This window comes from Panthera uncia, chromosome E1, assembly GCF_023721935.1.
Source record: "Panthera uncia isolate 11264 chromosome E1, Puncia_PCG_1.0, whole genome shotgun sequence".
In the NCBI taxonomy this organism is placed as follows: Eukaryota; Metazoa; Chordata; class Mammalia; order Carnivora; family Felidae; genus Panthera; species Panthera uncia.
Window position 1 is genome coordinate 53,902,486 of NC_064814.1, and position 12,272 is coordinate 53,914,757.

The following is a 12,272-nucleotide window of genomic DNA, read 5'->3' on the forward strand; positions in this document are numbered from 1 at the left end:
GTAGTGCCAAGTCCTTACCCAGCGAGCGGCCGCCAGCGGCCACTCGACACCTGGGGGGGGGGGGGTGTTTGGGGAAAGAAACCTGCGCAGGACAAAGTGGGTTTCAGGGGAAGCCCACCCACCGCTGCCCTGTTGCAAGCCCCGCCCCAGCCCCGCTGCCCCGCCCCCAGCCTCTGTCCGGGACGCCCCACCTCTAGGCCCCGACACCACATCCTCACCACGCCCCGAAGCCCCGCCCCCGGCCTGCCCCGCACCGCCCCTAAGCCTTCACGCCTGGCTCCGTCCCCGACGCCCCGCCCCCACCTCCGCACCACGCCCGCCCCTAAGCCCCGACGCCCCGCCCCGCCCCGCCCCGCCCCTGAAGCCCGACGCCCCGCCCCCGGCCCGCCCAGACCCTTGGCCCCGAGCGGATGGCGCCTGCAGCGGGACGCTGGGCTCCCGGCCTGTGGCGGGCCTGCAACGGGCTCATGGCCGCCTTCTTCGCGCTGGCGGCCTTGGTGCAGGTCAGCGCCCCGGCTCCCGGCGGCGGGCGGGTTCCCGGCACGCGGTGTGGACTGACGGGGCCGCAGGGTCGGGGGTCACGCCCCGGAGCCCCCGCCCCTGTCCCAGCGGAAAGCCAGGCGCGTTCCCGTGACCGCCCGCCCGCGTCCCGGAGCGGGGACCCAGCGCGGTTGAGGGCCCGGGAGAACCGTCTGGGGCGCGGGTACCCCTCAGGTCTGCCTTGGGACCCCCGATAAGGGCTTTCCTTATTCCTCAGACGGGGGCGCCCACAACACCGGTGCTGTGTGCGCAGTGTGTGCGGCCCCCTTGCGGCGCTCAGCCAGAAGCCCCTGCGACCCCGCCCTCCGCTAGACTCTGTCCCCGCCGCCTGGCGCCGCGCCTGGCACCTAACAGGACTGGGACGCATCGAGGAGCAGACCAGATACGGGAGTGGGGCACGGGCCGTGCCTGCTAATGCCAGACGTCCTGTCTTTCCAGGTGAACGATCCAGATGCAGAACTGTGGATGGTGAGTAAAAGCTGCTTCCTGCGTCCCAAAGAACCGTGGAGCCGTGCACGAAACACACAGGCTTGTTACCCATTTTGTCGCCCCTCCCGGCTCCATGTGCGGAAAAACTCAGAAATAAATTCTTTGTAAGCTCTTTTTCCTAAAGTGTCAGAGGGGAAGGGATCAGGGTAGTAATGTGTATGGGGGAGAGAACAAAGAATTTTCCAGACACAGGGGTCCTTAGGGCAGTATTCCCTTTGCATAAAAATGGGCCAACTGAGGACACTTTTCTGAAGACACAGAGTAGACCTCCCAAGGTCAACTGAACCATTCCCCAGTGAGTTTCTACCCAGACACTCCAACAAACATTTGACCAGAAAATGGCAGGCTTAGGGTCTGTGGTTCCTCTAATTCAGTGAGTTATATTTATAAAGAGTAATCCGAGCCCATAAAATCTACAGGATACATCTAACCAATGCTCTGGCTGAACTGTTCGGAGGAGGGAGAGATCGTCCACACGTTTCCTGAAATGTCTGGATCTTGCCCAGTTTCTTTCAAAACGGATACGCAAGACTGCAGTATCGCCAGCCAAGATGACTTTTGGCTTTGGAAGAATATTAGCAACAAATGGAAGTGTTTGGATTTGTAATGTGAAATCCCAGCCAGTCTTTTTAGTGCAGTGGAACTCCTTCTGATAGTGCTTATTGTCCAGATTCACATGCTCTCGCATCAAATCAAACTGCCTCTTTCTCAGCACGCGGGGCCATGTCCTGAGTTCCAAATATTACTTCCCTGCAGGCGACTCTCCAACACCCAGCTTAATGGTGAATTTGCAAAAGACTGCTAGATCTTTCCACCTGTATATCACACTGGCTCCTCAAACACCCCGAGGTCCTGCCCAGCATCTTTCCCTACAAAGCCCCCTCCTCCTCCTGACTCACCCATTTCTATCAACAGCTGAATCATCCTCCGGGTCATCCTTGCTCCAAACCACATCTCAGTCCCTTACTACCACCTTTGAGAGCCTTTCAGAAAACAAAACGAAGAACAAAGCAATCCAACAGCACCCCGTGTAGGACCGACCGCTTATCTGTACAGTCTCTGTATGTCACCTCTCACTTCACGCTTAGATGACATAACACCAACAGACAGCATGTCCCCGCAGACAGCCCTCCTTGCCAGGTTAGCCCTCCATCACCCCACGTGGACTCCTGTAATAGCTTCGCAATTCTTGGAGCTGCCTCTGATCTCTTCCGCTTCCCACGTATCGCTTCCTGCTTCAGAAACTTCCCTCGCTCCCCAAGATCCCTGAGTTACAACTCCCCAGGCTGGCACTCAACGCCCACCGCAGGATGGCTCCAACCCACCTTCCCAGCCTGGTCTTGGAAGCCCGATCCAACTGTAAAACTTACTGTGCCTTGCCCCTGGGATTTCTGTGTGTCGTGCTCAAGCTTCAAAGTCTATCTCAAATGCTACGTCACTCAAGTCTCTCTCCCTCTTTCCCATAGGTTCTAACCGTCCTTCCTTCAAACCTTTAACACTAACCCATTCTGCTTTACATTTAAGTTGGTTCGGTACATGCCAGCTCCTGGGAGAACAGGGACCACTTACTCCTTCTTCTTGGTATTCCTCAGGCAACCTAACAGAGCCTTCCTATGGCAGTCCTTCTGTATTGACCGTTGAGTGAAAGAATGAATGGATGCAAACAGGAACCAGTACTACGTCACTGGGCCTTGGGGGCTTGTACCTCACACCTGACTCACTCCCACGTGCCCTACTTCATCTTGTTCACGGAGGACTCCTGTATCGGGATGCATATAGGAGCAGATAACAGAACATCTGCCTAGCATCAGGTTATAAGAGTAGAGTATCTCACTTAACAAGAAGTCCAGAGGGAGCTGCTTAGTGGCCAACAACGTGATCAAAGACCCGGGCTTCCTTTCTTCTCTGCCATCTCCAATGTGTGGGTGATATATTCTCTCATGTTCACAGAATGGCTGCTGCAGCTCCAGACATCATCCCCAGACAAGGGCATCCCAAGTAGGAAGAAGTAAGGCAGGAGCAAAATGATTTTTCCTCCTGTGCTTTCTTCCCTTTTATTGGGGAGGAAATGTTTCCCAGGAAGCCCTTCAGACAGGCTGCTAGTCAGTGTGTGCATACCAACTTGGTTTATGGTCTGGGATCCATTCTGCTCGGTCAGCATCCGGGCATTATTGGTTGTTAAATGCTCTAGGTATCAGCCTTGCCCCTACAAGACTTCTTACTACATTTCATGGCGGGAGCATGATCACCCTAGCTGAAGAGGTTGGGAATATAAATTGGCTTTTTTGGCTTTCATAATGGCAGGTGGGCAAGGGAGAGAGACACTAAGAACAAATGCCATGGGGCGGAAATTACCCACGTAATTTTCTCTCTCTTTGCTAACAGGTGGTGTACATGATCCCTGCTGTGCTGACCTTGCTTGTTGGACTTAACCCCCTTGTCACGGGTACGAACCCTGGATTCTGCAGGGAGATACAGCAAATCAGATTTCTTGTAATAATGACGGACTCCCAGGAGAAACACGGGGCTGTCCAGGTCTTCTCATTTCTGATGATGAGAGGGGCTAATTCTAATCTAGATCACCCACACCATCTGCAGGCAAGTGTCACAAGGACCTGCCATACCAAGACGGTCTTTTACCAACTCGGAACCCAAGATCGCTTATGCTCATGGGCAACAGTGGTTCTGCGGGTTAGCCCGTGAGAGAGAAGGGCGTCAGTCACTGCGCCGATTTCTAAAGCCACCAAGCTGATAGAAAATCAGCAACAAAGTGCTAAGTTGGTATCTCCAGAGTCAGTGGCAACCAGTGTCTATTATATGTTTACTCTTCATCAATTCTTCTTAACTCTGGTACCACTGCCGGGAATCACTTTCTTATTTGAACTCATTCAACCCCCGTGTATATGGCCGGCTACTCTATGCAGAGAAACGGTTTATAACATCCATACAAATGTCTAGGTTTTGCATTAATACGTATCACCCCCCCAACCTCCCTCTGTCCTGTCGTAGTACCTACGACAATTTATTTCATGCTTTTTTATGTTTTCCCCCCACTAGGCTGTACGCCCCTTAAAAGTCGGACCATGTCTAGCCCATCTTTGCCCAAGCCCCGCTGAAATAAGGCCACGAATACGGTTTGGTACTTAATGCTTGTTGAGTGAATGGATGGCTGTAACACAGAGGCTTTATCATACATTTTGTAAACTGCTCCTTGGAATGAAAAAAAAAATATATGTATACACACACACACGTATATACATATATTTTTTTTTCATTTCACATACATATATAAAATCTGCCAGGGTACATATAAAGAAATTCCCTTAAAATATCCGGTCTATGTTGCCCACAAGCTACCTACTTCGATGCGGGCAAAACATAGTCGCTTCGCCTTTTACAGCCCCAAAAACTCAACGAACCTAGAGGCGGACAGTTTTATACCATAAAACCGTGTCTCATAACAAAAAAGAAATTACATTTTACTGTGTTTACTAACATTTTCTTATTAACAGGGACTGTTGGTCCTGACGGGTTATTCTTCACTGTCGTGAAAACAGCTCCTTTGCCAGTGAGTCCTCAGAGTTCTCAGGGCCTTAGAATAAAGACCAGTGGCTCCCAGCTGGATGGGGAAAACTCACGTCCCCTAGATGCACACGTTCCTCGTACAGGCGCCGGGAACTCTTGTCCGCATCTTTAAGGTGCAGTGGTTTGGGCTCCATTAGTTGCCGGCAAGGAAAAAGCTGAACTCAAACGGGCTGTGAGCTCGAACGGAGACGTACTGGGGTACGTGACTGAAAGAAACGCAGGGGTGGTGCTCGCTTCAGGCACTGGCTCAGAACTCTCGGCACCTGTCTGTTCCACCATGTGCCGATGGACTTCAGTCCAGGGCCCCTCGTGGTAGCCCGGCAGGTCAAAGTTCACTTCTTCCTGCCCACTCAGTCCAACAGAAGATAGGATCTGCTTCCCCGATATCTCCACCGACGTCTCAGAATTGAGTTGTCGGCCCTGATTTGCCAGCTGTTCTTCTGGAGCCAAAGCACCACCACTAAAGGGATGAAATGCACTGAATAATCAAGCTAAGGTCCAGTTGTCTGGGACACACGGCCAGGGGGGTGTGGGAAGGGCAGATCCCCAAAGAAAATGAGGGTAGTCATCATAGAAAGGGCACATGTCCACTTAAGCTGATTATTACTGCTTTAACCTCTATGACATTCCCCAAAACAAAACTTAAAGAAACCCCAGCTTTTTTTTTTTTTTTTAAGTAAGCTCCACTCCCAACGTGGGGCTCGAACTCAGGACCTTGAGATCAAGAGTCACACGCTCCACCCACTGAGCCAGCCAGGCACCACCCCAGCCTTTTCTGAACGCTTTACCTGAAAGACTATGGCAGAGCAGATACAGAGAGGTCATGGTTTCCCTGGGATGTGATTCCATGACTGACAGTGTCAGAATATCTATTTTCAGGCAACATCATTTGGAAGAGTATCTCTGCTATACACACATTCCTGTGTATCGTGTGGGCTGTCGGCTTGGCGGGCCACCTCTGGCTTCATTCACAACAGAACGTCTTACATGAGGAAGAAGGCAGGTGAGCAGTGACTTTTGCTCTTTGGAAGGGGTGGGGTAGAACTGAGAAAGCTCCTGGTCCTCCGCAACCCCTGATCTGCACCACGATGACTCAGCTCCCTCAGCCACACCATCAGGAGCAGGGAAGGTATCACCTCCTTGAGAGGAGCCTGGAGGAGCTGAAGGAACGATGGAGCCAGGATTCACAGCCAGCATTGCGTACCACATCCCGCAATCACTGCTGGAGGCGGTCAGCACATAGGTTAGGCAGTTGACCTCGGCTCCCTTATAATGAACGAGCCAAGGAAGCCGTACAGTTAAGGGTCTGGTCGAACAAGGCGAAAACTCCATCAGCATTCTGGTTTAGTTGTGGTTCTGGCCAAAATCTTACCTATAAGCGTGAGCAGCCACCTCAGAGGTCAGTATTTTAAGTCAACGTCTGTCAGCCTTGCCCTGCTAAGTCTCCTGTCATCTCCTCCCTTTGTCAAGGCCATCTGATCCGAACTTATCACCTCTTCCTTTGCTTCCTCCCACCCTTGACTCCTTGGCCTGTTGCATAGCCCCCTTCCCTTCCTGTCCATCCTACTGCTAACACCAAGAGTTAGAGACCTAGAAGTTACTCGTCCCTGGCAGGGTGCTTCTTTGCCATAGGCCTTAATCCCTGGAAAACCAGAGAGCAAATCAGGTTGGGCTGAATCACCTCCACCAACTTCAGGCCCATGAGTTACTTCCGGTAACTTCCGGAGTTACTTCTGGCTTCCGGTGGTACCATGGCCAGCTATGACCTTCTTCTACTCTATGGAAAAGATGCTTTTAAGGCATATTTCTAGAAGCATCTACCCACCCCAAAATCATTAGTTGCCTCATACTACAAATCATTCCTCTCCACTAAGACGTGACCCATGCTCCTGCTGCACGTGCTTAATTATTTATTGATTTGAGCTCATCTTACCTAACATTGATCCCTCTAACACAGGGGTAAAGTGGTGCCTGTATGATCGATCTAGGATCGTTTCCCTGCTTGTACTCTAATCCTCCCCGTGACCTGAAGTGATTTCTGTGTTGTGCTGTTGTTGACTTAGAAGCTGAGGAGCAGTGATGGAGCTCACACCTGCCTCATAAGACGAAACCTGTGTTCATATAAGGCTTTAAATGGTCTGAAAGAAGTAACTGATGACTCATGGCCAGACTTGAAAATATTCTGTAGATGCTACGTATCTTGGGGGAAGGTCATCTAATAGCAGCAGCTGGTGGTCACGGAGAGAAAGGGACGATACACAGGTCATTTGCAGCTACTTCAAATATCTGAAATGTATGCTGTTTTATAGGGAACTGTTTGGTCTGGTGATTATCACAGCATGGATGAGCCTATGTCACAGTTCATCAAAGTAAGTTTTCAACTCGTTAGCTAAAATCAGATGTCTTGAGGACACCCAGGTGTCTCAGTCGGTGGAGGGTCTGACTCTCGATTTCGGCTCAGGTCATGATTTCATGGTTCGTGGGATCAAGCCCCGCATCAGGCTCTGTGCTGACAGTGTGAAGCCTGCTTAGGATTCTCTCTCTCCCTCTTTTCCCCTCCCCCACTCGTGCACCCTCTCTCTCTCTCAAAATAGATTAACTTTAAAAAAATGAACAAGTCACTTCAAAAATATAAACTAGCAAAACTGACACGAGAAGAAATACTCCAGGACAATTCCATAACTATTAAAGAAACTCTAGACCAGATGCCCTAACTGGAGAATTCTACCTAATATTTAAGGAAAAAATAATGTCAGCCTTTAACACACTCCCAGAGAACAGAAAAAGATGAAACACTTTACAATTCATGTTATGAGGACAGAATAACCTTGATGCCAAAACTTAGCAAGAACATTAAAAAAAAGAGAGAGAGAGAAGAAAAGAAATTACCCAGCAGCCTCACTCACAACCACAGATTAGAAAATCCTAAATAAAGCACCAGTAAATAAAATCCTGCAATATGTCACCCAACCACCCTCTTGGGTCCATTCTATGAACACGGTTTGACATTCAAAAACCAACCAGTGTTCTCTATCATGTTAACAGAATAAAAGAATAAATAAGCTCTCTTCTCAATCTATACAGAAAGGATACCTGGTAAAATTCACCATCCGTCCACAAGAGGTCTTAGGAAACAGGTGTAGAAAGGAACTAAAACTGACCAATGGGATCTACACCAAAGCCTGATACTCAGTGGCCAGCAGCTGCAAACTTGCCTTCTGAGATCAGGAAAAGGTGAGGTTAGCCACCATTACGACTTCCGCTCAACACTGTTCAAGCTAGTATCGTAGCCAGTCCGATAAGGCAAGAAAAAAATTAGAGGCACAACGACTAGAAAAGAAAAACGTTCGCTATCCGTGGGTAACGTGATTGTGTACACAAAAAATCAAAAAGAACCTGAAAAGTCGTTAGAGTGAGTTTATTAGCATGATTGCTGCCCACTAGGTGAATGTACTCAAATCAACAAGTCACGGAAAATGGTGAAAACAAAGTTAACCATAAATAAGAACATCGAGAAATCAACTCCCTGGGAATAAATCTAGAAAGAGATAGGCAAAAGCTCTACAAATAAATCGACAAAACACTGTGGGAGAGATTAAAGAAGACCTAAGCAAGTGGAGGGATAAACCTGTACTGGGAAAAGGGTAAGACTAATGAAAGAGTAAATCTAGAAACAGGTCCATCCACACACAGGTAGACCCTTGACTCCTGACCGCGTGGCAGTACAGGTGCAGCAAAGAAAGGCAGACTTCTCAGCAAATCCTGCTGGCTCAACGGAATGCCCATGTGGCCAAACTTTCCCTACCTGACTTTCATAAACAGCCGTTCCAGGTGGATTACAGATCTAATGTGAGAAACAAAACAGTGAGCCTTTTAGAGAAGATAACCCCAAATCTCCAAGACCTTGGGGAGGAAAAGTTTTCTTAAACAGGATACAGAAATCATTAGGAAAAGATCGATTGTCACACTACCTAATTAATCAGTGACTTCAGTTCCTCAAAAGACATCATTATAGGAGTGGGAAAAGCTATTTGCAACATATATAAACAACAAAGATGTGCACTAAGAATAAAGAAGTCCTGGGGCGCCTGGGTGGCTCAGTTGGTTAAGCTTCCAACTTCGGCTCAGGTCATGACCTCACGGTTGGTGGTTTTGAGCCCAACCTGGGGCTCTGTGGTGACAGCTCAGCCTGGAGCTTGTTATGTCTCCCTCTCTCTGTCCCTCCACACCTCATGCTCTCTCTCTCAAAAATAAATAAACATTTTATAAAAGGTAAAAAATAAAAAAAAAGAACTCCCACAAATCAATAAGCTATATGCCAATAAAAATTAAGAAAAAGTCCTATAAAAATGTGTTCACCAAATTCAACCTTGATATTTGTTTCCAAAGCAATCCATAAATATTATTGGATTTTTACTGATAATCATTCCTGTGTGTCTTTATAGGAATCCAGTTGGTGGAAGAATTCAGTTGGCTACTGCCATTGTAATCGCTCTCTTCCCATTTCTCTCTTGGGTCTACATATACATAAACAAGGAGATGCGATCCTCCTGGCCAACTCACTGCAAGACAGTACTTTAAATGAAGCCAAGAATCCCATTATTAAAATGAGTATTGTCAATCAATGTTTTATAAACATGCTTGTAACAAGCCAATTTCCTAGGAACTTCAGGTAATCTCAGCTAATATTAGAGGTAATTTAAAAAAAATGCCAAGAACTTTCTGAGGATGTCTACGGTACGGCATAGAGTTGCATGGAACTGGTAAGAGAGGGGTCTGATATTCGATTGGGTCCCCGTAGAGTAGAGAAGGCCACAGAACAAAGTGAAGAGATATAAATTCTGACTCAGCTTACCCCTGTCTATATGACTTGGGCAAATATATACACCTCCTGGCGGATATGTCTTCATCTGTAAAACAGGATTAAAACCAGATCCCCTACTTACTTAATACAGTTGCACGGGATTAAAGTGGATAATATGAGAGCCTCCAAAATTACCAAGTGCTTATAAGGGGCTTACAGGTGATTAAAACAGAAGAAAACGGGGTTTCGGTGGAATGATAGAAACAGAGATTCAAGAGAGGGCTGTGCCCCCGAAATGAACTCATTATACTGGACCCGTGCAGTGCAGTGAGCTCAATGATGCCCAAGGAACGAGCACATCTTGGAAAGAGGGAGTTAGGTAGAATAAAGGAATTTGGGACCAGAAGGAAACGGAATATTCACTACATGGTAAATGAGAAGTATGACCAAAATCGGTATTTTTTTAAATGAATGTCAAAGGTAACCCTGGGGAGAAGACCATCTGGGAGCTGTAGTCTCCAACGTGGCGACTTATGTTACCATAACCGTGGTGCGCACACACACGACGTGGTAACGTGACCGCAGTGCGCACACACACGCGTGACATCACCGCCGTGCATACAAACGTCACGTAACATGCTAACATAACCATAAGATGTAGCACTGAGCACTTGGAATGTGGCTACACTGAGGAAGTAAAATTCTACGTTTTTCACTTTAATTTTATAACATGTCGATTCAGTTATTAGAAAAGTTAGAAATGTGTCTGCAACGCTTGTTTTAAGTGTGTTTGGAACAACATGGTTATGTGAATCTGCTTAATTCCAGTTTTTATATCTAAATATAGATGAAGTATTAACAGTGAAAATGTGGCGTCCCAATGGAGGGGTTGCTTGTATAAAACACACACTGGATTTTAAAGACGTAGTACAAAAGGAATATAAAATATTCTCATATTGATTACATGTTGAAATATTTTAGCCGTATTTGCGTTAATATAAAATATATCATTAAAATTTGTCATCTGTTTCTATTTACTTTTTGAAGCGTGAATGCTTTTATTTTTATTTATTTTTTTTAATTTTTTTTTTTAACGTTTATTTATTTTTGAGACAGAGCATGAATGGAGGAGGGTCAGAGAGAGGGAGACACAGAATCTGAAAGAGGCTCCAGGCTCTGAGCAGTCAGCACAGAGCCCGACGCGGGGCTCGAACTCACATACCGCGAGATCGTGACCTGAGCCGAAGTCAGACACTTAACCGACTGAGCCACCCAGGCGCCCCAAAGCGTGAATGCTTTTAAATTACTTAAATGGCTCACATCGTATTTCTGTTGGCTGGCAATTTTGGGGGGTCAGCATCAAGCTCTGGGGTCAAAATACCATCTCATGACATTTAGGAAGTGTTTCACTCAAAAGAATATTAGTACCAATCATGTATCAGGAGAGTGGAAATAAGTCTGTCCATTTGTCTACTTTTATAGCCTTTAACACAATATTAAGGATTCTATAAATACTTGTTAAAGGAGGCACGTATGTTTTGTGTTTGGTTTACACAGTGGTCACTGGACAAGCGAAATTCTCTTTTCAAGGTTTAGATGAGGGAAAAGGGAAAAAGAAAATCTTGTCAATTGTAAGCAACTGACATGAAATTTATTTCAAGGTCGATAAAACACACATAAAGGATTTCAGTCCAGTGCACACTTAGTTCGCATGAGATTGATGGTTTTTACACCCCTTTTCATGTCACTACCAAAGTTACACAGGAAGAAGTGGATTTGTTTGCAAAGCCTGTATAGGATCTATCATCCAAGGAATGCCTGCTTCTGTGCTTAAAAGACCGTAATGTTCCAGCTTTTTAAAAAAGAAGTGACGTTCAAAATACACTTTCATTGTATCTGCGGCCCCCGTGTCACTGTGAATTCTGTGAATACACGCGGCTCCTTTGAGATCTCTGAGCACAGAAAACTTCTGGTAGGAGTGCTGCCTTCGGAAAGGCACTGAGATTGTTGTGAACTCTTTCTCCGCTGAATTTAAGCAAGCTTAACGTTTCTATTATCAGAGCCCCTGCCTTCCCGCCCATCTTTTCTCTTCCCCATCAGCCTCTCCTCCTGCGAGGACTGAGAGGCACCTGTAACCACACTTCCCCAGCTCAGAAACCCGACAAGCTCACTTCTAACTCCGGGCTCATCATTCAAGACTTCACAGCACGGCCCTCGCCGGTCCTCTGCCTTCGCGATTTCTTGCCATAACCCCAGGCACCTTTCGGGGAGTCTACACAGCATTACTTGCCACTCAACTCAGCGTGCCCTTTAACCTCTGCTGATGCTCTTCTGCCTAACACCCCATCAAGACCCTTTTCCTCCTTCTTCAAGTCCTCCCTAGTCCCGTGAAACAAAAGCGAACCACCCCTCCGCTCTGCATATCTAGGCCTCTCTTCACACATTTGTGTCCACGGATGGTAAAGTCGGTGAATGCAGGGAGCGCATTACAGTCACCCCTCTGGTGGGCCGAATAACGGCCCCCAAAGATCACCCAGTCCGACCCCCAGAGCCTGGGACTGTTACCTTGCATCACAAAGTAGACTGTGCGCACACGATTAAGTTAAGGGTCTTGAGGTGGGGAGACGATCCTGGATCGGCCAGGGGGTGCCTCCCCGTCATCCCAGCCATCCCGATGAGAGAGAGGGAGGCAGAGGGAGGCTTGAAGAGGCTGCACTGGTGGCTCTGAGAATGGAGGCTCTAGAAGCTGGGATACAGATTCTGCCGCAGAGACCCCCGAGGGGGCGCGGCCCTGACAACAACTTGAGCTTGGCCCAGGGAATGTGGTTTCAGACTTCCGACCTCCAGAAACATC

At 47.7% G+C, this 12,272-nt stretch overlaps 1 protein-coding gene across 2 annotated transcripts; it reads left to right on the plus strand.

The window, feature by feature from the left end:
- The first annotated feature begins 387 nt into the window (after positions 1–387).
- Positions 388–10,602, plus strand: TMEM220 (transmembrane protein 220). 2 transcript variants are annotated; one of them, XM_049636928.1, is made up of 6 exons: positions 388–503; positions 979–1,008; positions 3,415–3,475; positions 5,494–5,617; positions 6,924–6,983; positions 9,060–10,602. In XM_049636928.1, exons 1-6 carry the CDS (start codon positions 411–413, stop codon positions 9,193–9,195), a joined length of 504 nt encoding a protein of 167 aa, XP_049492885.1. In that variant the 5' UTR covers positions 388–410; the 3' UTR covers positions 9,196–10,602. The 2 variants fall into 2 exon arrangements, with proteins under 2 accessions (XP_049492885.1, XP_049492886.1); XM_049636929.1 differs by lacking the exon at positions 6,924–6,983.
- The last annotated feature ends 1,670 nt before the right edge of the window (positions 10,603–12,272 follow it).

Excerpts from the sequence above, each read along its gene's own strand:
- TMEM220 (XM_049636928.1), top strand. The coding sequence starts at position 411 with ATGGCGCCTGCAGCGGGACGCTGGGCTCCCGGCCTGTGGCGGGCCTGC. Across the intron at positions 1,009-3,414 it reads CAGATGCAGAACTGTGGATG|GTGGTGTACATGATCCCTGC; the intron begins GTGAGTAAAAGC and ends CTTTGCTAACAG. Across the intron at positions 3,476-5,493 it reads ACTTAACCCCCTTGTCACGG|GCAACATCATTTGGAAGAGT; the intron begins GTACGAACCCTG and ends ATCTATTTTCAG.